Source organism: Dysidea avara, chromosome 4 (genome assembly GCF_963678975.1).
Source record: "Dysidea avara chromosome 4, odDysAvar1.4, whole genome shotgun sequence".
Lineage (NCBI taxonomy): Eukaryota > Metazoa > Porifera > Demospongiae > Dictyoceratida > Dysideidae > Dysidea > Dysidea avara.
The window spans coordinates 21,010,375-21,035,721 of record NC_089275.1 but is presented as its reverse complement, the minus strand read 5'-3'; the positions used below and the strand labels follow the sequence as shown (position 1 = coordinate 21,035,721).

At 37.2% G+C, this 25,347-nt stretch overlaps 1 protein-coding gene and 1 long non-coding RNA gene across 2 annotated transcripts; one reads left to right on the top strand and one right to left on the bottom strand.

Moving 5' to 3' along the window:
* Positions 1–680: 680 nt before the first annotated feature.
* Positions 681–14,028, top strand: LOC136252884 (E3 ubiquitin-protein ligase TRIM71-like). Its single transcript, XM_066045464.1, has 2 exons — positions 681–2,123; positions 13,045–14,028. The coding sequence occupies exons 1-2, from the start codon at positions 730–732 to the stop codon at positions 13,886–13,888; spliced, it is 2,238 nt and encodes a 745-aa protein (XP_065901536.1). The 5' UTR covers positions 681–729; the 3' UTR covers positions 13,889–14,028.
* LOC136254578 (uncharacterized) lies at positions 7,341–10,923 on the bottom strand. Its single transcript, XR_010700561.1, has 3 exons — positions 10,715–10,923; positions 8,552–8,623; positions 7,341–8,045 (listed from the first exon to the last, which is right to left on the bottom strand). It is a non-coding gene; the product is annotated as an uncharacterized lncRNA (long non-coding RNA).
* Positions 14,029–25,347: the final 11,319 nt, after the last annotated feature.

Here is a 25,347-nt window from a genome sequence, read left to right as displayed (position 1 = left end):
ACCCTCAAAACAAAAAGGGGGTTAATTACAACAAATCTAGTCCAAAAATACAATTATTAAACTGTTCTAGTGACTCTGTATCGATGATGTGATTAGGGAGGTTATTCCATTGCTTGATAGTCCCTGGAAAGTAACTCTGTTGGTAAGCAAGTGTTCTAGTTGGAGGAATTATATATCTGTATTACATATGCTTAAACAGTATCACGCATTCTCGATAACAAAGTGGGCGTGGCTCACGAAGGAAACTGGCTTATACATTATACTTTATACTGCAGTGCTAAACCGTATATGAGAGGGCATGTGACATTCGGCTGTGTCAAATCCCCACATAGAGGTCTATGCCCGAGGGGGGGAGGGGGGGGGGGGGGGGCAGTGGGGCAATACATTGATAGGTGCATAAACCATGCCTCGCAGAAGCCAACACCACTGTGTTGCTTTATTCAAATGCTCATAGCAATTTGCATAATCAATCCTTGGAGTAAAAATCAATCCAGATCCTTCGTAGCTCTGTGGTTGAGAACAGCGGATCCGTGAAATTTAAAACGCGAAAAATCCTGGGCTAAGAGGTACCCGTGAAAATTAAAAGCGCAAAAATCCTGACAAAGTACACAACCGTGAAATATACATACCGCGAAAATATCTGGGTATACGGTATGTTGTTCGCAACAAATATACGATATTGTTATACGTCCGTAATCTTCATTCACGTGACTAGCTTCACGGATAAAGATGTCATCAATTTGGAAAGATTTTCTACAAAAGCTACATTGTGTGAAGTGCAGCAAGTTCTTCATTAATCCTAAACTGTTGCCCTGTCTCCATCTAGTTTGCGCGGAATGTTTGCAAGAGGAGCTTTCTACTAGCAGTTCCGGGGAGGCGGCAGGAAGTAGCCTGAACAACGACCGGAAAAGGCTGCAATGTCCAGTTTGCAAAGAAATAGTTTCTATACCACTAAAAGTAGAGGATCTTATAACAGATATGTCTACTGTGCACTTGGTGGAAATGCTCAATAAAAAAGCTGAACCGAGATGTCAGATTTGCGCGACAGTCGTTGCCCACGCTTTGTGCCTACAATGTCGCACGCTGCTTTGTAAAGAGTGTTTAAGTGCACACGGTCGTGCTATATCTACGAAGAATCATGCCAAAGTGTTACTGCTGGAAGATATGCGAACTTTCACAGGAGATTTACCGATTGTTCCAGACAGCTTCAAAATGTGCCCCACCCATTCCACGAAATCACTTGACCTTTACTGTCAGCAAAAGACCGAGCTAGCCTGCGAACAATGTATTTCCAGTAAACACACAAGTCACCAATATGTGAAGATAGACGACACTTTTGTGAGCAATGAAAAGAAAATCCTGGAGAATATGCTACCAGGTGTTCAGCAACAGATCAAAGAACTTGAAACAGCTGCTGATGAGGTTGAAAGGGAAAGTGTAAATGTAAACAAAGCTAAAGCTGAAAATCTTCGCAAACTGGATGAAATGTTTGATAGCATTCAAACTACTCTCAACCAGCGTAAAAAGCAATTACAAAATAATATCTCTTATGATGCTAATCAACGGGATAAAAGTTTGCAGGACCAAAGAAATAAGTTGATCTCTTTGTTGCATCAGTTGAGAAGGTGCAATGACTTTACCGACGACAAACTTCAACAAGGTGTGAAAGAGGATATCGTGTCTATGAGAGCTACTATACTGGAGAGGGGTGCTCATTTGAAAGCAGAGAAGAGTAAAGTAATAGTCAAACCAAGTGCTGAACAACAAACAGAAATTAATTTTTACAGCTTGGCAGATATAAAAAATTCTCTACTGCAATTAGGAACATTTGTTAGTCCAATCAATTGTGCTGTAAGAAATTTAAAGCAAAAGATTCCAGTGAATACGCCCAGTACATTTTCAGTTCTGCTAAAGGATACCAATGAACGAGCACTTAGTGGCATTTCCGATCAGCTACATGTCAAAATCCAGTATTACAATATGGCTCGGTCAACCACCACTACAGATGAAGTAAAAGAACTCAGAGATGGTTGCTATGAAGTGTCCTATACTCCCAAAATAGGAGGTGATCACACAGTCTCAGTACAAGCAGGAGGAGTACCTCTACTTGGTAGCCCTTTTTAGTAAGTATCTATGTATGTATGTGTTTATACCATACATCAGGCAAACCTAAGGGTGGATTAAATTGTGGCTTCCACTCTGAGGAATGGTGGTATGGTGCGTAATAGTAAGTAATCATCACTACTCAACTTTGGACCCTTAGCCTTGTTTGTTTATGTACTGTAACTGTTACCAAGAGTTAATAATAGAGAGGAACATGTAGTAATACATCAACAAAGCAATGATTATTTTTGCAATTAGATGAATTTGTTGTGCGTAATTGTGGTGAGGCCCACGAGACTGTTATGAATTGAAATTTAATAATCTAATAATAAATGTTATACAATTCACCAAATTAATGCCTCAACCAAAATGTGATAAGGCTCTTCTGAAAAAAGGGAGAGAGTTCCATAAAATTCTATAGAACCCCCTGGTCATCAATATGTAGATGCAAGCTCCCATCAATATACACAGCTAATTAGAATCCCAGATTCCTTGTGTGGATTCATATAATTATTATACAGTTAAATAAATTATCTTCCTACTCATGCCAGTAGCTTTAACAGGGGGGTTACTATTCAGTGGACTGGACTACTGGACTGGAACACTGGACTGGACTACTGGACTGACATATTTTTGATTTTTGCACATTCTATGGTTGGATTTATGGAGTCTTTCCAGTAAGCACCCTTAAGGCACCTGCAGCCCACTTCTAAATGCTGAAGACGAACAATGGAATATGCGAAAACTGTCTCTTATCTTGATAATTTTGCTACTGTTCATTATGCCACTATACAACACTTATTTCTTACCCTGGTGTATAGTAATGCTGCAGGCAGTGCAGGGAATTGATTGTGACAGCAATAGTTAATCAGCAATCAACTAGCCAGTAGACGGTATCCTTTGAGTTATATCCTTAGAGCAAGCTTGAGGAGCAAGCAAGCTAGTCTCGCTGCCAGACTTCTGTCTCAGTGCAGGGGCTTATCAGTTAAAGATTATAAGTGCCCATACTGAAAAATCTCTAATTGGTAAGCCCCTGCACTGAACTAGAGACAAGTCTAGAGTAGAGGTCTGGCCATACTGGCGAGACTAGCTTGCTCCTCAAGCTTGCTCTAAGGATATCTTGAAAGATATTGTCTACTGGCTAGATGATTGCTGGTTAACTATTGCTGTCACATTCAATTACTACACACCAGGGTAAGGAATAAGTGTTGTATAGTGGCATAATAAACAGCAGCGAAAATATTAAGAGACAGTTTTCGCGTATTCCACTGTTCATCTTCAGCATTTAGAAGTGGGCTGCAGGTGCCCTAAGGGTGCTTACTAGCAAGACTCCATAAATCCAACCATATAGAACGTGCAAAAACCAAAAAATATGTCAGTCCAGTAGTCCAGTCCAGTGTTCCAGTCCAGTAGTCCAGTCCACTGAATAGTAACCCCCCTTTAACAGTTTATTTAACTAAATTTTTGAGCTCCAATAGGTCACATAAAGCACATGTGTTTCTTTGTAAATGTTATGTACTGCAGCATTTGCTCAGTGGTGTATCCAGTACTGTTCAATTGTGGTCCAGGCCCATGGAGGCATCAATATTGCACTACTGTAAACAAGAAGATTGAGATACCCTAATAGAACCATCATCAGTTGCACTAAGGTTAATCCATGCAAAACTGGCACGGAAAAGAGTTCATGCATGCTCAGCTTTGAAAACACCTGACTTAAGAAACATTGGTAGTGGTCAAAAGTTTAACATCATTACAGCCAGATCTTGGCTAGTACTCTTAACCAAGTTACTTTATGGCCACATCTTTTTTGTACATTGATTGATAGTTAATTTTATAAAGTGCTGACTTTTGAACTTGATTTTACCAATATATTTCATAGCGCTCAAAATGGAAGTTGTAGTTGTACTTGGTTTAGTTTTGTAATGAACACACATTTTGAGGACTTCTAAATACAATGTGCATAAGAATTTTCAGTGGTAAACCAATGAAATAGATCATGACTAGATTTTTAGTAGGATCAGTTTTGTAAAATCTGGTCACAATTTTTCTGCCCATACTGTATCTCACAAATGGCTTGAGGAATGGCTTGAGTGATCTCAATCAAAGTTGGTGTAAGGCCTGGTGGACAGCTATAATGTAAAAATGGCATGTGTGCTTTAGAGTGGGAACCATGGAGTTATGCACGCATTTTCTTTCTTCCTGCAATATATCTACAGTGTGACGTGGTGTACCAGATTTCTTGGTCGCATGACACACTGCCATGTGTCTTTATAACATTCTAATTTGTTAACTGCTGAAATCTCTCTCAGATTCAAATTCTGAGGTCTGATTTATACGTTAGGGCTGAGCAATATTGTTGTGTTAGCTTACTGTTACAAGGATGATAGTGGCTATTTTGGTGCCACCTAGAAAGACTTCCTGCAGGAATGCTGAGCTATGCAAAATGTAGCACCAGAAATTATTGTAATATGTGTAAGTATTGTGCTATATTCTGCATTGTGAATAGTTGGCTTAGTATCAATCGTGATACTAACCTAAAATCACAACCATGTGCCTTCAGACACCTTAGATTAACATGCTTTGTGTGCCAGTATCTTTCATTTACCTAAATATCACAAAGCATTAGTGTTATGGAACTACTGTAGGTCTTCCTTTAGATATGTGTGATTACTCTCAGGCTGTTTGAGTATTTCAATTAATCGTGTGTGCTTGTTAGCTATGTTCAGTTTTGCACTATAATATATACGTATAAAAACATACAATTGATCGGTATAGTATACTTTAATCCATATGTGAAATATGACACTGTGATAAGATTACCATGTTGTCTTGAGTTATGGCCTGAGTGTTTATTTCTTTCAAGCAACTTTTTCCCTGGCTACTACAATAAACAAGACCAGTGACTATATGAGACCAACATTTATTTACATGGCCAGTATTCATGAATCAACTTCATTCCCTAGCTGGTGTTGTACTCTCCTGATGTTTTCCTACGCATATATATTTTCATGATTCAAGCTTAAAAGGAACTCTATATAACGTTCCTCACTTCATCTTGAATCACTTCACTTCTTCACTTCATCCTGTAAACACTGCAAAAATTGTTAAAAATTATAACTACATTAGATATTCATTTGAGACCCCGCATTTATTCAAAACCTGGCATTCATTATGATGCTGTATGCCCCCGACAACTAAATGGGACCAGACATTTGATACCAGCCATAATTGAGGTGGCATATGCAATACCGTATAGTAAAAAACTTTGGCAGTAAAAAAGTGTGACGAAGCCCCTCTGTTGAAAAATAGGCGGAAAAAACTTTGGCGATTGAAATAACATTCGCCAAAAGTTTCTACCGCCAAAATTTTTACTGTACAGTACGTAAGGATATTAAATGACAAGGTGTCAACTCATCAGTTAAGTAGTGTAGTAAGTTATAATTAGGTAGCTAGCATTGTTGTAGCAGTACTTTTGTAGCTACCGATCTAACGATGTGGTAGCAAAGGCGCATGCTTCGCTATCTCCTGCGATGCAGAGAGCGACCGTATTTACTTTTCCAGTGAACTCCAGTAGCAGAGGTTATCACATATATCAAAGTATTTGGCCAAATCCATTGCGAGATGATGAACTAGCTGACGTGCAAATGGGAAGCCGGTCGGAAATTCTATCCCAAAGAGTGCTTACACTGAACAGTGGGACAAATTCCTCCAAAGTCAGCTCGATCTTTATTACGTGGTGGTACAAGCTGGCCTTCATATCAAGTTCTAGTTACTCAATGTGCTCATGTGATAATCTAAAATAATTGGCAAAAGAAACTTTGGCAAATTGAATGCTATTCGCCAAATTCGTCAAAGTTTTTTACTGCCAAAGTTTTTTACTATACAGTACTAAATGTACATATCATACTGTATATTAGGGGTCATGAACTTTTTGGCCAAAACTATCACCCCGAAACCTGTCTCACAATAACTTCATAGTGCCTTGGCAGTATTGATGAGGTATAAGCAAGCTCAAAAGTGTCTATACAGCAGCGAAAATGCTCCTATAAGTTGATACAGAATTTTTATTTAGTAGATATTTCTACTGACTAAATTGCTGACAGTGAAAGGTGTCAATCTGTGGTAAGGCAGTGTGATAGCTTCTCTACATAATGGGATCATCCAGGTTTCCTATTATGACTAGGTTGAATGCAGAGGACCTTCATGTAGTGTTAATGCTGTGTACCAGCAAAGAAGAAAAAATAGGGAATTTTCTAAGGATCATGACTATAAAAAGTAGTGAAACAAGGAAGATCACCTATACCTGCAGATTTAATCCCTAATTCAGTCTTGGGATTTAGGGATTAAATGTATATCTGCAGGTGTTGGTGACCTCCCTTGTTTTATGACTATAATCCTTAGAAAATTCCTAATTATTCCTTCTACTTGTGTGTGCATATATAGCAAATGTATATCTTGGAGGTAGCAGAGTGAATTGAGCTCATATTTTGTTGGACATTCTCCACAGATAAAAATGGTCTGTATTCAGTTTTAGTGAACTTTATGTTTAATACATGCACACTTTGGCTGCATCATCTGCATGACACAGAATGTGTATGTTGATGTCTTGTGTTTTATAAATTTATAATCTTCCAGCAATTAATCAAGACTCACGGTAGTGAGTCGCGCGGCCAGTAAAGCAGAAACGCGCGCCGCAGACAATAAATGACGCGACCACTACGTGAGGATTTTACAAGAACGAACGTTGTCAAATTCGGCCTTCCTGTAATCCACCCGTCACTTACGCTATCCCTCTGAAACTCTGGAGTTGGACTCATTGTGTCACTAGTAACTACCACACAAGCAGTGAAGCAAATCCATGCCGATTGTTTCGTGATCGAGGTTGCCGACATCAATGGGGAAGTTTCTTTTTTTTTTAATTTTTTTATTATTATTATTATTTTTTTATCGCATGCGGTTAGACGCAACCGCAGGTGTATGCCTTGCGTTCCTTTGTGCATTCCGAACATTGATTGCCCTGCTATCGCTTCAGTATTCACTCAATCACCTCAAGATTCACATCATCGATTTCACCATACATAATTACCCTACAGTCGTGATTTCAGCACCAAACGAAGTTTCAGTCGTCCTCAGTCGACCTAGAGGCCAAATACAAATCCCAGATTGTTTTTTTCCGCAATACTCGCTTGGCATGTAGGGCAATGTGTCTTTAAACTGTTCTGAAAGTTTCGTTCAGATTGAAACATTTGTTTTCGAGAATGGCTAGTTTGAAATTTGAATTTAGTCGCCCCCACGTCATTTGCTCTCTAAGAATTTTACTCGGAATTTAAAGAATGACGCAGAGCACAACTACGGTCACTGGGTATTGATGAACTGGCGCTCTATGTAGTTAATCAGTACATATAGCCACCAAGAAGTGTGCTGCCATAGATTATAGTCCGTAGATGTAATCTATGGTGCTGCATACCATCCTTCGTTTTGAAATTAGTCGCCCCCACGTAATTTGTCCTCTAAGGGCGCGGCTTAAAGAATGACACAAGAGTACAACTGCGGTTACCAGTTGTTGACACAAGCTGTGAGTAATTAGCACATGTAGCTAGCTTAAAAGGAAGTGTGCAAAATCGCCTAATACAATTGTCACCATGCATTATTGCATTTTATAGCACCCCCACACAAAATTACACATGTAATTACAACATACAGAGGAGACACATGAATACCAAACACTTTTCACAACAATAATGTAAGAATTGTACAATAATGACTGTAATATAACTGCTATGCAAATGTTTTCCAGTGGCCCGCCATGGTAGCAAGTCTCACATGACGGCATGTATACTGATTCATCCAAACACAATGGGAGTAACGAGTAAGTATGATGACAACAAGTTGGTATGACTCCATTTGTAGAATCCAGATGAGTGGGTGTGGCTCCAGTATGTCTAAACAGTTAACAAACATTCCTGTTATAAATACGTGCTAGAGTTGCAATATAATAGTATAGTATTTAAATGCAATAATACATAGTCTCCATTGCATCACTATCAAACGACACTAAGTGGAGAATATTGTTGCATCTCTAGTATGTACACTCTATCAGTACAACCTGTCTTAATGGCCACTAGTATAGAAAGACAACCACTCTTGAAAAGCCAATTCCAATTGAGAATTTATACACTGTTACCTGCTGAATGAGTGAAGGTGGCGATAAACAAGTTCCACCGTAATTTATACACGTGATCTGATCCTGTATATTCTGTCAGTGGATGAGATCCACTTGGCCAGGACAAAATGTGACTCAAGTGCCCTGGATGATCCATACTCAACCAACTTATGACCCAGTGGCACAATGGAACTGACTATTTATAGAGAATACAATTATATTTATTTCTAAGATGTGTGGACACATTACAACACATTACATGTACATACAAGACATGCTACGTACTGTTTTAGCATTTCAAGTCACCACATTATACACGTACCAGTCAACAATGCTTCATAGTGCCCATCAGTAAACCTGAAGAAAAGTTACGAAAAATAAAAATTCACATAAGTACAATGAAACCTCATTAATATGGCAGGCTGTGGGACCAAAAAATTTGGCCTGAATAACAAGGTGGCCTTATTAATGAGGTCATAAGTAATGCTTAGCTATATTTGGGACCTACTAGAGGTAGCCAATATAATGAGGTGGTCTTATTAAAGAGGTAGCCACTAAGTGAGGTTTCACTGTACATATAGTTCACAATATTGTGAACAATATTAATGGTTAACAATATACACTGAAACCTGCAGGTCACTTCTTGTGGAAGATTGCTCTCTACACAAAATGACACATTCAGAGATTGTATTTAGATGGATGATACAGTAACGCATTGTGACTTCAATACTCGTGATGTGTCACTGCTAGGCAGCAACCATATACACGGCACTGCCACATCGCACTTGCTCGCACACACAATTTTGCTAAAGATTTTACAAATTGATAATTAAGGGGTGTGGCAACTAGCTGTTTCGCTCGCAAGACTGTGTGGCAGCTGTTTCCCTTCTGTACAAGTGGCCACCAAGACAGGTCCACTGTGGATGAAAGCCAGGCATTAGATATTTGGTATTTCATGTGTTGAAGACATTCCAGGGCTTCTGGTAGTCTCAAATCTCACCACAGTTTAACTCAGGCAGTGTTGTGGTCACCACTAAACTACTGGAATGCTGTGTTATATTCATCTTATGCTTGGCTACTATATTGTAGAACTGAAATGGATACTCTGAAAAATATATCCTATGGATAATGACTTCATCACTTTCTTCATCAGGAGCTTATAAGGACCAATAGTGAAACTTTTTACACTTGGGGCTGACAGTCAACTGCCTATGTCTGAAGCAGTGCTTTTGGTGCTCTAACAGATTGGCTGCCCCCTTGCTGCCAGCACTCACTGTCTCATACGCTGTCATACACTAAATCCATCTCTATATAGAACAGCATGCTTCTTACCTTTTTTTAAGGCCGCATAATGCAGCCACCTCTTTATAAGGCAAGGTTAGAAAATTTTGTCCCTACGGCCTGAATAATGACCAGTTTTCACTGTACTATTCAGAGCTCTCAACTCTCACGCATTGCGCGTGAGACACACGAACTTGACTCCAATCTCACTCTTGATTTTGCAACTCACGCATAGTTTTGCAAAAATCTCACGCATTTTTCAGAAATAGACTGTCTAGCTTTATAATATAGTCTCTATTAACTTATAATCCGAGCCTGTTACAATCTTTGTACCCCCGCGACAACGAGCCGTATACTTTCGTACTTGAGATTTCGTAGTCAACGGCGCCGGCTCGCTTGTATCACATGCAAATACACGTGCAGCTGCACTGTGATGCTGCTCATATGGAGCAGCAAATTTAATTTTTATCTGTAAGGCTTCCTATAGTGAATAGCACCAATATTATTCACAGTGGTTGTTTACTTGTAATATCTGGTTAGCTCAGTACAAGTTACTCCCCTTTCACAGTGGCCTTTGTGCACTGCTATGGTGTTTTCTTTGTGTGTTGAATACAATAAAGCTCACAGTAGCAAACAATAACTCTATAGACTATGTTACATAATGTAGCTAAATATATAGTATAGTTGTACCATGCAAGTGAGTTGTTTTTACTGCTTTATCACTTACATTAATAATAATATTTTAAGATGCTCACAAATCTGTATAGTCTAGCTATTTTTCAAAATTTTCCCAGGGTACATGGCCACCAGACCCCTTAGCTAAGTATGTTTTGTACACTGTCGGATGTTCACCAGCATGCCTCACTCCTACATACTTATTTCTCACTCATTTTAAACTCAGTCATCACTCTAAGGTAACTGACAGGTTGAGAGCTCTGACTATTAGTGATTAGTGATCATGGGGGATTATTTATTAAGATACTAAGATATACAAACGCTACAACCTCTAAATATAGCAGTAAAATTTTTACCCTGGTCCAATGTCTCGTAATAATCGTGACTTCGTGAGAGACTCTACTGTGACAAATACATGTTTATCATGATATGTGCTAATCGCCTTTTTACAATTAAGTTTTACAACACAAATACATGTATAGTTAAACTCACCAATTGCGACTAAATCACTTCAACACAAAAAGACAAGTAATGAGACAACCTTGGAGACAACAGCCACACAAGCCTATTCTGGTGCGTTTATTTAGTAGTAAAATAAATTTTAAAGGCGTTTATTTACAACAGGACATAATTACGCGCCCCTCTATTGTCTCTGTACATACTTGCCTTTTCTTTACTATTCTCCTTTCATTTCACAAGATCTCTTGGCAGGGGCGTAGCTTCTTCACTTGAATTAGTAAATGCTTGAAGTAGATCGAGATACTCTAATAGAACAGTCACATTTCTACAAGTGCCATATTTTTATATTGTAAAGTCTGTAAGTAGCTAGTAATTTAAACTATACAATCCGATGCTAAGCAGAAGTTGTAACTATGCTAAATATTGATTGCTGTGTTACAGCTGTTTTGTGACTGCTCTAATAGAGTATCTTGATTGTTTCAATGCAGTACAAGATGAAAGGCAAAGTGTTGTTAAGGGTTTACTAGTTAAAATGGGTGTTAGTTGACTGCAGTTGCATGCCACTAACAGGGCCGTCCAGAGAAATTAGAGGGCCCAGGGAAAAGAGTTAAAGAGGGGCCCAGGGGCAAGGAAGGGTCTAGATCCTGACTGCTCTATTAGAGTATATCAATCTTTCTTTAAACAGGTATTCAGGTGGCCCCTTTCGGGCTGTGGTAGGGGGCAAAATACCCCAGTTACCCCCAATGTGGGAGGCCCTGGCCACTAAAATTACAGATATATTTTAATATTCTGTCACTGTAATCTGCAGTTTCTGTCAAAACCATGGAAACTCACCTACTGTTATCAACAGTGCATTGCTTATTCTAACAAAAAGTATTGAAATCCCATCCAAAAACAGCTTATAGCTGTAAAAAAAGTGCGCTTCCAAGTAAAGCAGAGTTAACTGCGACAAAAAGTAATGATATCATAATGCGGCCATGTGCGAGGTGTGCAAGTTGTAAAATTAATATTAGCTAATCAGATAGTACAATGTTATTGTTAAAGTGTTAATGAGAACTATGTGATGCTGCTAGTTTTTAAGTGTGTGAGCATCTTCATAAATGCCACATAAATTTAATTCTCAATAAAGCAATGTGTATAGATTCTCTGATAGTAATAAATAGTTTGAGTTTGGCCGCCTTTCCTGTATACAGCAATGCTACGAACAAAGGAAAGGTGGCCAAACTCAAACTATTTATTACTATCAGAGAATCTATACACATTGCTTTATTGAGAATTAAATTTATGTGGCATTTATGAAGATGCTCACACACTTAAAAACTAGCAGCATCACATAGTTCTCATTAACACGTTAACAATAACATTGTACTATCTGATTAGCTAATATTAATTTTACAACTTGCACACCTCGCACATGGCCGCATTATGATATCATTACTTTTTGTTGCAGTTAACTCTGCTTTACCTGGACGCGCACTTTTTTTACAGCTATAAGCTGTTTTTGGATGGGTAAATCATACAAATTACCATCTGTACAGTTTGCGTCAATCACAATAATATCAAATGAAATACTTTTAAAATGGTGACATATACATCAGCAAATTTTGAAAACCTGAGCAAAATACTCTAATAAAACAGTCACATATACTGTTCAGGGTTCAAGATCCTATTGTATCTGTTACTGTATAATAACAGTATGTGAACTCTATAATTATAGTAACTGTATCTTGATATAGAAATGCAGTGCTGCTATATAACTAGAATAGTAACTAAAACAGTGCAACCCTAGGTGATGTATAATAGGATGGCTTTGTTTATATAAGTGTCTGACAACCTTGCAATTGGTTGGACAAACATGTAGTTGACTGGACACACCAATATACCATATAGAAAAAATGTACTGAACTTCGCGATCGCGCACCTGTTGTGCTGAATAACCTGAGTGTTGCTTGTCACAGCCATATTGCATAGGTGTTTTGTCATGTCATAGTTAATTTTATGGGGTGCTTCAGTACAGCAGAGGGGTTGGCATTGATATATTGTGTAGCTTCAAAGTGTAAGGGAAACCCTACTACTGCTTGAGCTGTGCATTAAAGTTTATTCTACTAACTGCTAGGAGAAGCTCCGTACATACAATCTTGCAAGCCTAAACAACATGATGGCCCATCAAATCCTTTCAATAGAGTTTGGAAATGAGCAATTTGTCAGAAATTTGTCTGTTTTCAGATCCATGGTACAGAAGTCAGCAGCAAATTTGTTTAAATGGTATATGTGTTTATATACTTAGGATTTTGCAGCATAATGTGTGTATGTATTCATGTAGCTATATGCAGGCATTATGCATAATTATAATTATTCCATAGTGTATCTGCAACCCTGAAAGACCTTTCCAAGTTGAAAGAAGCAAATTGTCAAACGATCACAGAATACGGTGGGAAATCATTGAAGCGTCCATGTGGTATTTCCATTGGTACCAACGATGAGGTGGTCATGATTGATGAGAAAAACCACGTGGGAGTTATATTTGACAAAAGCCTGACTTTTGTGACTTCATTTGGTCATGGCAGTGGAGATAGTAAACTGAACTATCCTTTAGGTGTAGCTGTAGGCCACAATACTATAGCAGTGAGTGAATGGAGAGATCATGAAGTAAAGTTATTTTCCTTGCAAGGTGATTACCTATCTAAGGTTGGAAGCCATGGCTTTAAAGAAGGCCAGTTTCAACTGCCTCAAGGATTGTGCTTTAACTCGAGAGGTTTTCTTTTTGTTGCAGACAGTGGTAACCATCGTATTCAAGTATTTAATGAAAGAAATGAGTTTTCCCATATGTTTGGATGTGAAGATCTAGGGAAGTTGTTTCGCCCAACTGATGTTGCCATTAGTGGGCATGGCCGAGTTTTTGTTACTGACTGGAGTCCCACAAATAGTTGTATCAACATATATTTTGAAAATGGTGACTTCATTGATTCAATACTATGCAGTACTAGGCCATTGGCTATTGCTCTCACTCCTGCAGAGCATATACTAATTGACAACAGAGATGACCACAAACTTGTTGTACTAAAGGCTGGAAGCAGTTACATGGTGGGTTCTAAAGGAGAAGGAATAGGACAGTTCAATGGCATACAAGGTATTGCAGTCAACAGCGTGGGAACTGTTTTTGTTACTGAGAGTGGAAACGACCGTCTCCAAGTGATAAAAGCGTGACATACACATACGTAGACTATATTATGTAAGGTGCTTGTTATTGTTATTAAATACGTAATTGCATGCAGTTTTTTGCATATAGATCTACATTGTATGGTTGGTTGACAATTTTATTAACAGCTGCATAAAAATAACATGCTTTTAACGAATTGTTCTACCAAGACCACCCTGTATGTATAGGTACATGCCTGAGCAAGAATGCATAATATACTACTACAAGGAGAAAGCATGCAAAGTTCTAACTTTTGTGCTTTTTTTCCCAGTTAAATAGTGAAGGGTATACTAGCACTGAGCCACACATTTTCACAATCGACAAAATTTGAAGGAGATGTAATAGTATAAGCACGCACTAAACTTTGATGACTTGTTGATGATAACAATGACAGCTGCTGGCTTTCATTGCTTTGGACAAGTTGAATGTATTATACTCAGTTTTGGGCAAGTTACTTTGTAAAAGTAACTAGTTACATATTACATATTACTTGCAACAGAACTATTTAGTTACAGTTACATATTACCCATAAAATAAAGTAACTATAATAATATTACATATTATATTACTTTGTGTCCACAGCCTAAGCTGTCACGTGTGAAACTACCACTTTATCAAGTGACATGATTGCGTTGTTGGACAATGTGCAAATATTGGTTATCAGTAAGAAGCTGGTGAATAAGCTTCATTCAGTAGGCTTCGTTACTTTGTTGTGGCTAGGCGTTACTCAGAGGATAACTAACGAGATTAGTAACTTCATTACTTGTAGTAATAATATTACATAATATTAGATTCGTTACAGTAACTATATTACTTAAGTAATGTGTTACATTTGTAAGTGAAGTAACTTGAGTTATATCACCTGTTTTTATAGTGTATTTCGTTATATTACTTAGTTACCACAAAAGTAATAATATTATGTAACGCGCTACTCCCAACACTAATTATAGTGCACTTTTGGTAAATAATTATTATTGAAGTTTAATTGTCTCTCTATTATACATTGTAAAATTAGGCAAAGCATAAAAATTAAATCACTAGACCTGTTTAAATATCTGCAGGTATGATGGTATGCAATAAAGTATATGAATAATCATTGCATTCACCACTGATCATGATCATGAGCAAATGTATTTAAGTACCCGTTTGTACTCAGTATCCAGCAGTTGGCAACACTTAAGTGAAGTTTGTCAGTCCTGGCCGTCTCATCAGAACATGCATGTGTGAATCTATACACGTATAAAACAAAATTAATTGTAGTAAAACCCACTGCTGAGTGACAATTAACTTGACATAGATCATTAAAGAATTATGTACATTCTCAACATTAACATTATTGTACAGTGCATACACACACACAATGGCAAAAAGCAAGCACATTTGAAATGTATAGTAGCAATATCTATCTGCATTATGTAGCTATACTAGCTTTCTCAGGATAGTTCTATGTAGAACTTCAAGATTTTATTTGAAATACAATGACTGATGATAAGTACATGCAATAATTATCTCATGTACGTGCATGCATCAGGTGCACGTGGTAGCAAGTAAAAGGAATTAAAGGTAGAAATCAACTTACGTTCACATACATGCATATCGGATACAGCCACGTATGAATTTAATGATTAGTAGTGTAGCTATTTGTAGCTGTAAACTCTCTGCTCAGTTTCTTAGGCTTTATCAGAATCCAAACAATATAGTAAGTATAGACACAAGCACTAACAAATCATCTGTATACATATGTATAGGGGAAAAAGACGTAATTATTATGTAGAAACATGATCTTCTGTGGCCAATAGCTACTCATGCAGCATGTGTGCAATAATGCATGTAAGAAATTTGTCAGCATAATCATGTTAATTAGCTACATTCACTCTCGGAGCAGTACTGTTGCTAGCTAAATTGATCATTATGTACACTTCACTGCATGTATTATGATATTAGTTAAAGCTATCAAACTATAGTAAAGCTACATCCCACATTTTCATCAATTTGATGTAGTCATGCATATATGTGTACGTGGTACGTAGATGTAGCACATAGGAAGCATATACATAGCAGATTATTTTTGTGAACACAGTATTCTTGTGAAAACTGTTTCGGCTTCTGTTTTGACGCTCAGTCCTCTGAAATTTTGCTCTGCCCTGTATATCCATTGTTTTGTCATTGTTTTGTCATTGCTTCATGCAGTATAGTAATTGTAATTTGCTCAGTAATTGTAGTTTGTTTTTGTAGCTGCAACTGCCAAGCACCCTCGTAAAGGCTTTGCCTTTTGGTGCCACCCTGTCTTTTGACAAATCAGATAAATATTACTACTATACCTTTCTACTGATTATAAGGATCAGTATTGGGTCCTGAGCTCTTCACAATGTTTGTCAATGATTATATCATCAATTGTTTCAAGTCCTGTATTCATGTTTGCCAACGGCAGTAGTGATGACTATAAAGTCCTTTAATCTCACTTTATAAATTGTCAGTCACTTGGCAGCTGAGATTTAATGCCGGTGTAAACATCTACACACCTATACTCCAGTTCATGGATTCTACTACACTGTACATAAAGGATGCAAAAAATTCAGTGACACTACTACAACTATGAACATCTTAAATTTCATATATTCCGAGAGATTGTCTACGTCGAGGTCTACGCTGGCATTGCCTTCACAGTCGCTGACATTTAAGAAGAGATCTTAATCTTACTATACAAAGTCCTATATAGTTTTGACTCTGATTTTACTGACCTATACACCTACTCATCATTTATCTCATCTACTTACAATTAGGGGCCACATTAAACTGTTTAAACATCACTCTAGACTATTAACTATTTTTTATAGATGTAGCTATTGTAATTGTATAAGTAATTTTAAATCATTGTTAGATTATCAGATATTCTAGATTTATATTTGTATATATACAGTAACCATAATTACAATTAATTAGAGAGAGAAAACCATCAATTATGAAATGATGAATGTAGCTACATAAATTACAGAAAGTATGATAGTCCTCGGTCACATGCGACCACATGTATGGTTCTAAGGAAGAATCTGCGTGGGCATGGCAAGGGTGTGAATATAAAATCACGTGGGCAGTATTAGTTAAAATTAATATTAGCCGGTATTCTAACTTGTTAGGGCAGGGATGGAACGACCTCGTAGAACAACACCCAAGAAGTCTGACTCTACAGAAATGATAGGCTTACTACCTGAAGAGGAAGTTGCTCTTAGGAGGGCCTTGTTGGCTTCGATGCAGCCGGAGAAAGTTGCCAACAAGAGTCCGTTAGCGGAGGCATCGTCAAAACTGAGGTCTCAAGCAGTGACTAGGTCAAGGAGGTCTAGAGGAGGTAGGAGGGGAGGCAGAAGAGGCCGAGGCGTCGGTCGCCCTCGTGGGTCACACGGTCCTGGGGCTCGTAGGGCGATGAGGATTAGACGTACATTAAACCTTGAAGAACGTGAACCACCACGCCTAAGACCTCGACGTGGAATACAAGACGAACCACAGTTCAGTTCAGCATCTCCTTTTGACGAACCTGCCATTAGTGACGATGATGAATCAGATGGTTTCCCAGGAGAGATGTCAGATAATCTTGATTCTGAGAGTAATTTTTCAGAGGAATTTGAAAGCTGGACTATTCCAAAAAGTGAACTACTTTCCTACAACCAAGGTGGTATTTTAGCATCTAATTTGGAAAGTGACTTGTCTAGTTATGAAGAAAATGAGTCATTAGATTTTCAGTTGCTGCTATCGCAGTCAGACTCAACAACTCCAAATGATGTGGCCAGTCCTCTTGATAGATGTAGCAGAGATTTGTTTGGTGACAAACCAGCAACTTCAACACAAAGTGAAGCTCCTACACAATCTAATCAACAATCTAATCAACAATCTAATCAAGTGTGCAGATTTCGTGTGGAGGAACAAGGAAGTGTTCCAAAGACAGAAGACTTTTTATCATTTCTCTGCATGAGACGGGAGAATGAAGAGTTTCCTGGATTGTCACAAAGCTTCACTGTGACCAAAACAAAGGGTACTACAAGAGGTTCAAAAAACAGTAGAAAGCGTAGATGTACCAGAAAACAAGCATCGACAGTGAAGAAACTCATGGTCTACAAAGAGAATGACCTATAACCAATGATGTATAAATAACATGAAGCCACCAGCAACCAGACCTGTTATGTACAACTGCAGGTATAAAGTACTCATATGCCATACATTAGTACGTCACTTGTATATTTTGTCACATAGCATTGTAGTATAATACGCAATAGAAAAGGTATTATCCAAGTAATTTTACTAATAGTTAAACACAGTCAATTCTGTTGCCGGTAATGTTAGTGTATATATGATTCTCTAGACCTTGCACTTGACTTTTGACTATGGCTTACTAGGGATTAAAAATTCCATACAATAACCATTATCTTGCAGCCTAACACATGACACTAAAGACTGACATGTTAACCTCAATCCTTTCTCATTGTGAATCTGTGTATAAGTACGTATATAGACTAGTTTGTCCTGATTTTCCCAGATCAATTCAATAGACATCGGAACTTCAGTTTAGGACTTTGTTATGTAAGTGTCTACTTTATAATGCCGTGATTCTGTTGTAACATAGCTCAGTTAGTTTGTACAACTAGTTGACCAGGAAATCAACCTCTCTCCCTTCCTAAGGCGACAACCAGATGCTTATATGATTATACTGCAGCATTTACATTGTGCTCTAATAGAACATTAAAGTACTCCAATGGTGTAGCATAGTCCTACAACCTGTTGTGGGCAAAGCCCATGATCATATACTGTAGTGTACACAAGACTTGTATCTATATGACTAACAGCCGTTGTAAACATGGTCACTCCATAATAGCTACCAATTTTTTAAAGGGACCACTTTTTGGTTGAGTATATATTTCGAGCATGGACAAAGAATTTGTTACAGTGTGTATCTCGATCTATGCAATTTTTTTCTTTTTTCCCATTCAAGGTCATGTTAGTTACAACAAACTACACTGCATATTGGTCGTACTTCCATAATTTGAATGTTTTAGTTTTTCAAGGAGGTTTTCTGGAGCCCTCTTCTAATGACTGTGCTAGTGTGAGCCAAGTATCTGCATAGTATTTATAGTATGCTTTCACTACCAGGTATTTTTTATTTTATGCCTACTCTAATAACAGTAAAATACTCTAATAGAGCAGTCAGCAGTCACTTCATTCAAGGGATCAGTTTTTTGACATTGAAACTTTTCTTTGTTGTCTAGAATAGTTCGTTCCCAGGGTAAATTTTTGAATTTGTCACCATGCAGGCAATAACCTTGTTCCCTATGGCCAGTTATCATTGTATGCTGCTGATTTTTAAAGCTGAAGGCAATGCCGTGCTTCAAATCTTTATCTCTGTGTTACAGGGATTGGGTTTCAAGTCACATCAACCAAGACCCTGACCATAAAATTTGTGTAATGTCTGTATGCGATTCAATGACTGTTCTATTGGAGTACCCCATTCAACAGCAGTGACACATGCATGTATGTATGGTGTAATTTATATCTCACATCATGTTCAGCACCCTATACTCACAACCAAGTGGTAGAATGGTCTCCTTAAATATGTATCAGTATAAAGTATTGTGTCATGTTATTTATAGCTACAATGTTTTATGGAACACTGGATGTATAACATGGACCTTTTGACGTATAAACCATTGGACTTTCTATTAGCATCTCAAAAAACACCAACCAATGAACAGATAATTATATTGTTAAGCACTTTATATCCATATATCATGCATTTTGTCTTACAACTTCTTGGCGACTAACTTATTGACCTTCCTTTAAATAGTTGTTCTTTACAAAACCTATAACAAACATTGGTCCTTCACTATTTTTAAACTGCCTAAAACAACTATACTGACAGAGGCTGTCTTAAAATATTTGATTCATCCAGGGTCTTGAGAGTGCAACTTATATTTTGCACAATTTTGTGTTATATCAAATCATGCTACATTGGTGGATCTCGATGCCAGGATTTATAATAGCAGCTACTGGGTTGGAAAGACTCTAAGAATTATGTGTATATTTACAGTATGCAGTTAGGTCATGTGAATAATTTACAAGCAATATCAGAAAACAGTAAGGAACCCCAATGTGTTTTATTAGGATACAGTTAAGAGATCAACTTTATAGTTTATATTGTGCTGCATGGTCTCCAAACAAACCACACATGGTATTTTAAAATCCCGGTGTGTGATTGGCTTTATGACATACTGTTAATATGAGGGTGCCAAGACAGACAGTTTATATGGTCTAGCATTATACCTTAATATATAATAATATTATGAAACATTATTTAATGTAATATCATTCATAGCATATTCATAAGTGTTTACGTGATTTTCATATTTACTTGAAGAATGTTATATTTGAAAACACCAATTTCTTTCCCAGACTGTAGGACCTATATACCTTATCCACTTACAGCCAAGGCTGTATATAGCTACAATACTGTGGCTGCATGGAGCAAATCAAGTGTGTGCAAAATTACATGTGCAATTAAATAAAATCATGTTTCCTTTTAAGTTTATCTTGCTAGAAAGCTAATTTTTCCGGTATGATATGGGTTTCAGAGCATGATACGTATGTATATAGGAGGGTATCGCTCTGCACTCGCTGATGCTGTTTTGGACACCATATTCTCAACAGTAAGTACATATCCGTAACATGTTGGCACCAGCCTATTATGCTTTTAATTTTGCCTATTATGCTATGCTGCAGTGCTCAAAAATTTTGCCTATTATGCTCATAATTATGCTCAAAACGTTTGCCACAGTTCCAATGTTTTGTTACTTTCTATGGACTTTGGCTTATGAACAACTGGTTAAATGTAAAACGTACTCGTGCATTAAGAATTTGGCTACATTGTAAACTATAATAACAGTGGTGTCAGATAACTACTTAATGCCATATCAGTGGCATCAATTGTTCTATTGTGTATGTCAACCTTTTTCTGTGACATGCATTTTTGCTTACAATATGACTATTCTGCCTATTATGCTAGCATTATGCTTCTTGATGCTTTCACGTACCTATTATGCCAAAAATTGTGCCAGTATAATAGGCTGGTGCCTAGTAACATGAACTTTATAAATAAATGCGTCATTAACATCATGTTTAAAGCCTTTGATCTTGTGTGGCTTCTCACCAACTCAGAATCCAGTCCAACACATACATACTATAGTGTGGGGGGGAAATGAATGTATAAATGTGACTGAGTGAAGCAGTTTTTTTTTGAATGACCATAATGATGTAAAGTGTGCATGTAAATCATCCATGACCTATTTCAGTGTGTACGTAGCATTAATAATTTCTTCATCAGAATTCAACAAGGCTGGAATGTGGTTAAAAGAACATTCAAATAGTGGAATCTGTGCTGGGATCTTCTTATTGATACTCCCTAATAGAGCAATCAGTGCAAACTGCATAATTATAGCTCTTTACATCAATACTCTCTAATAGAACAGTCACTTTAGTGAAATTTTGTGACAAAAATACCCCAATAGAGCATTAACTGATTAAAATGTTCCAAGATAATAATAATAGAAATATGGATCATAATGGGAATGCTAGCTGAAGAGTATTATAGGTGAAAATTTTAGGAAATTCCTGAAAATATTTTGGGCATATTTGACTCAGGTCTACCCAAAATGATCCTCTCTAACCTATCCTGCATGATCTACATGAGATTGACATAGAGATATTTGAGTAATAATTCAGGACTTGAAGAGTCATTATTTCCATCTGATTAAGTTATTTAAATCAATGCCTGTGAAGATGGATTTCTAACCCACCAGGTGACCTACTAAATTATAGAGAGAGAAAAATTATGATTAGGATGTTCAAAACACATGCACACAAATCATACCTTGGACACATGTGACTAGCTATGTGTGCACATGTGACTAGCTATGTGTGCACATGTGACTAGCTATGTGTGCACATGTGACTAGCTGTGTGTGCACATGTGACTAGCTATGTGTGCACATGTGACTAGCTATGTGTGCACATGTGACTAGCTGTGTGTGCACATGTGACTAGCTGTCTGTGCACATTTTACAGTACAAACATGACAAGGAAAGTAGCTACATACAAAAATAAACCAAAACGTGACATATACAAAGCCAACACTAAACATTAAAACCAATCAACAACACATCAGTAAACATTAGCAAGGACATAACTAAATTATGATTAAGTGTTTCATTCATAGGATTGACAATCTGGCACATGTTACTGAAACAAATACTCTATGATGAAATGAGAAAGATGGACTTAGCTAAAAGCAGGCTTTTCAATTGTAGCTTGCAGTTTGGTGATGGAGGAGTTAGAAAATGCCAATTTCAATTGCATGCTGCAAGAATGCCTTGTGCATGGTGGTGATTTATTAATTGGATTTGACAACAACCTTTATCCATCTTTCTTAGAATGGCTTCCTGTTCATTCAGATGTCCCTCAAGGTGCCCCTTTTAACTTTACTATATATATTGACGAAATCCATCATATTATTTTTGATAGTACTGTCAAGTTATTTGCTGATGACATTGCCTTATACTAGCAAATTATTATAACTCGTGATGAAGCCTTACTTCAAGAAGACTTGATCAATGGTCATAGTTGTGGCAACTCAAATTGAATCTGCAAAAATGTGAAAGCATTTGTATATTTTTTAAGCAATTCCCATCAACTTGCAAATACCATCTTAATGACCAACCAATTCCATCTAAATTAATAGTTCTGTACTTGGAGATTTACGGAAATTCTCATTTGAAATGGAGTGCTCATGTTAAACACATATCAGCAAAAGCCTTCTGTTCTCTCAACCATTTGAGACACACTCTTTTTGTAAGTCCAAAGCTGCTGCCTATACAATTGCCTTGTAGGCCCTTATTAGAACATGCTGCACCTGTATGGTATTTATAGTCTGCCAGAGACACTGCTCAACTGCTGCACGCTGGGTGTGTGGTAGCAGATGAAATCCTCATACCCATAACTGGTCCAAATCTTCCACCTCTTGTCTACAGAAAGGGTGCACAAAAAGCTAGAGCCTGAACAAGATGCATGGTCCCCCAAACATACAATACAAAAACAACACAAAATACACATTATATAGTTAGATACAAAACAAACAAATACACAAAAACAATATACAAGACTAAACAGTGATAAAAGGTGCATTATTGAACAGATGATAGCAGAGCCATTATCTAAATAACGAGTTTGATTGTGTCGATAAATTTCCTATGGTATTGAATTCCGTAGAAATGGTGCGTTCACATAAAACGAATAGCATTGATGGAAGAAGATCAAGTCGCAAAGTCATGATCATTGGGTAAGACCATGTTAAGTTGGTATTTAGATGGAAAGTACATGAGATTCTACATAACAGGGTCTCCATCGCATTTTATTCACATTTTAAGCTGGTTCTCTAACAATTGTACTAGATCTCATTCATTGTCACTTGTCACATCATCTTCCAACATCAATACATATTGCTATTCATTTCTTTATAAAATTCTCCATTCCTTAGGAACTCAGTACCTGCAAACGTTTTGCAAATAACCAACCCCTTTCCGGTTAGTCCTTCGTCATTTCCTTTTTAACTAACCGACTTCATTTATTTTTGTCTTGTTCTTGTATACATATTTTGTGTGTCATGTACTGTTGTAAGTGTATTATGGTTGCTTTTGTACTTGTACCTGTATATTTATTTTAATACTTTACAGATCAAATTAACACATATACAAAACATCGGAGAAATCAAGGGTGAAAAAAAAACTACAAGATCTGAGGGTCAGCTGGCAACTAGTGCCAGCTGCTGTAATTAACTTACTAATAGTATACTTATATGTATATATCTCTGTAAGGGAGTACATTTGCAGTAGGGACCCGCCGATTATGCTCGTAATTTTACCTATTATGCTATGCTGCACTGCTCAAAAATTTACCTATTATGCTTAAATTTATGCTCAATACTTACCTATTATGCTCAAATTATGCCCAAATATTTATGCCTCAGTTCTCATGCTCTGCTAATAATTTCCAGTTTATGGATAAGTATATGCAGGGGCGGATCTAGGATTTATGAAGGGAGGTCTAACTGAAGGTACTAATCTCTTGAGTGGAGGTGTGCTTTTTCCCAGCATGCAAAGCATGCTGGAACTAGGGGGTCTGGAGGAATGCCCCCCCCAGGAAAAAAATGAAAAATAGATGCTAAAATGCTGCAATTTGGAGACATTTCCACATAAAATACATATTTCTGCCTGTAAATATTTGATATACTGTATATACTGCCTTTAAATTATAGGTATGGTTCTCTGCAGCATTTGTTAATGGAAAGGTTTGTGTAGCTAGGTTCAGACAACCAAGCACATGATGCACCTAACCCTCTTACAATTGCACAACAATTAGTAGCTCTACATTGTATGCGTTCACCATGTTAGAACACATACAACGTAGAACTACTAAATACATCTTAAATGACTATAATTTATCATATAAATCTAGACTGCAACAATTTAATCTACTGCCACTTATGTATATCTTCGAACTTAATGACCTAATGTTCTTTATAAAATCTTTAAATCACTAGCAGATAATTTTAATATCAATCATCACATCACTTTTGCTATCAGTGTTATAAAGTCTGGAACCCACCAAAAGTTAGTTCATCCAAGGACATCAACAGCAACTCAACACCATTTTTGCTTCAACAGAATCACGAGACTTATAACTGTTTACCAATCTTAGACCTATCATTATCTACTAGCATAATCAAGCATCACATGCATAACTAACTTCTGGACTCATTTTAATGACAACTTTAATTCTGAGAGAGCCTGTACGTACCATTTTCTATGTCCTTGTTATCGTTGCTCTAGGGAACTAATCCCCATGCACTAATTTCAATCAACTGTATATTATAGCTGTAATAGTGTGTAAGTAGTATGTAATTGTAATAAGTACATATTGTAATAATTTGTGTGCATGCATATTTTTCCTGGCTGCGGGTACATGTTGCCCACAGGTCATTAATGCAGACTTAACCTGCATTAAAAAGCACTTAAAATTTAAAAAAAATTAAAAATGTTAAAATAATAATGCTGAAACTGGAAAGTTTTGAAATTTGAATGATACGAGATTGAATCTGAGAGCATTTTCGATAGAAATTGTGTACCTGAATTAAGTACTGTCATCCATAATAACTACACAAGTAGATGAATCAAGCCTTTTAAACAGACCAAAGCATTTCATTGTATGTAGCTATAGGTACAGTAGATTTGGAAAAATTCCATAACAGAACCAACTTATGGTTCCATAGTCTGGCGCCGCCCGCCCCTTCGCAAAAAGTAAGGGTCTGGTGAAATACAAATACCTAATCATTTCAAAAGGAATTCAATTAGACAGCGCACGTAATGCTTGTTAC

Bases quoted from the DNA above. Each gene is read 5' to 3' on its own strand.
- LOC136252884 (XM_066045464.1), top strand. From the start codon at position 730: ATGTCATCAATTTGGAAAGATTTTCTACAAAAGCTACATTGTGTGAAG. The intron at 2,124-13,044 runs GTAAGTATCTAT...ATTATTCCATAG, and splicing joins CTACTTGGTAGCCCTTTTTA to TGTATCTGCAACCCTGAAAG.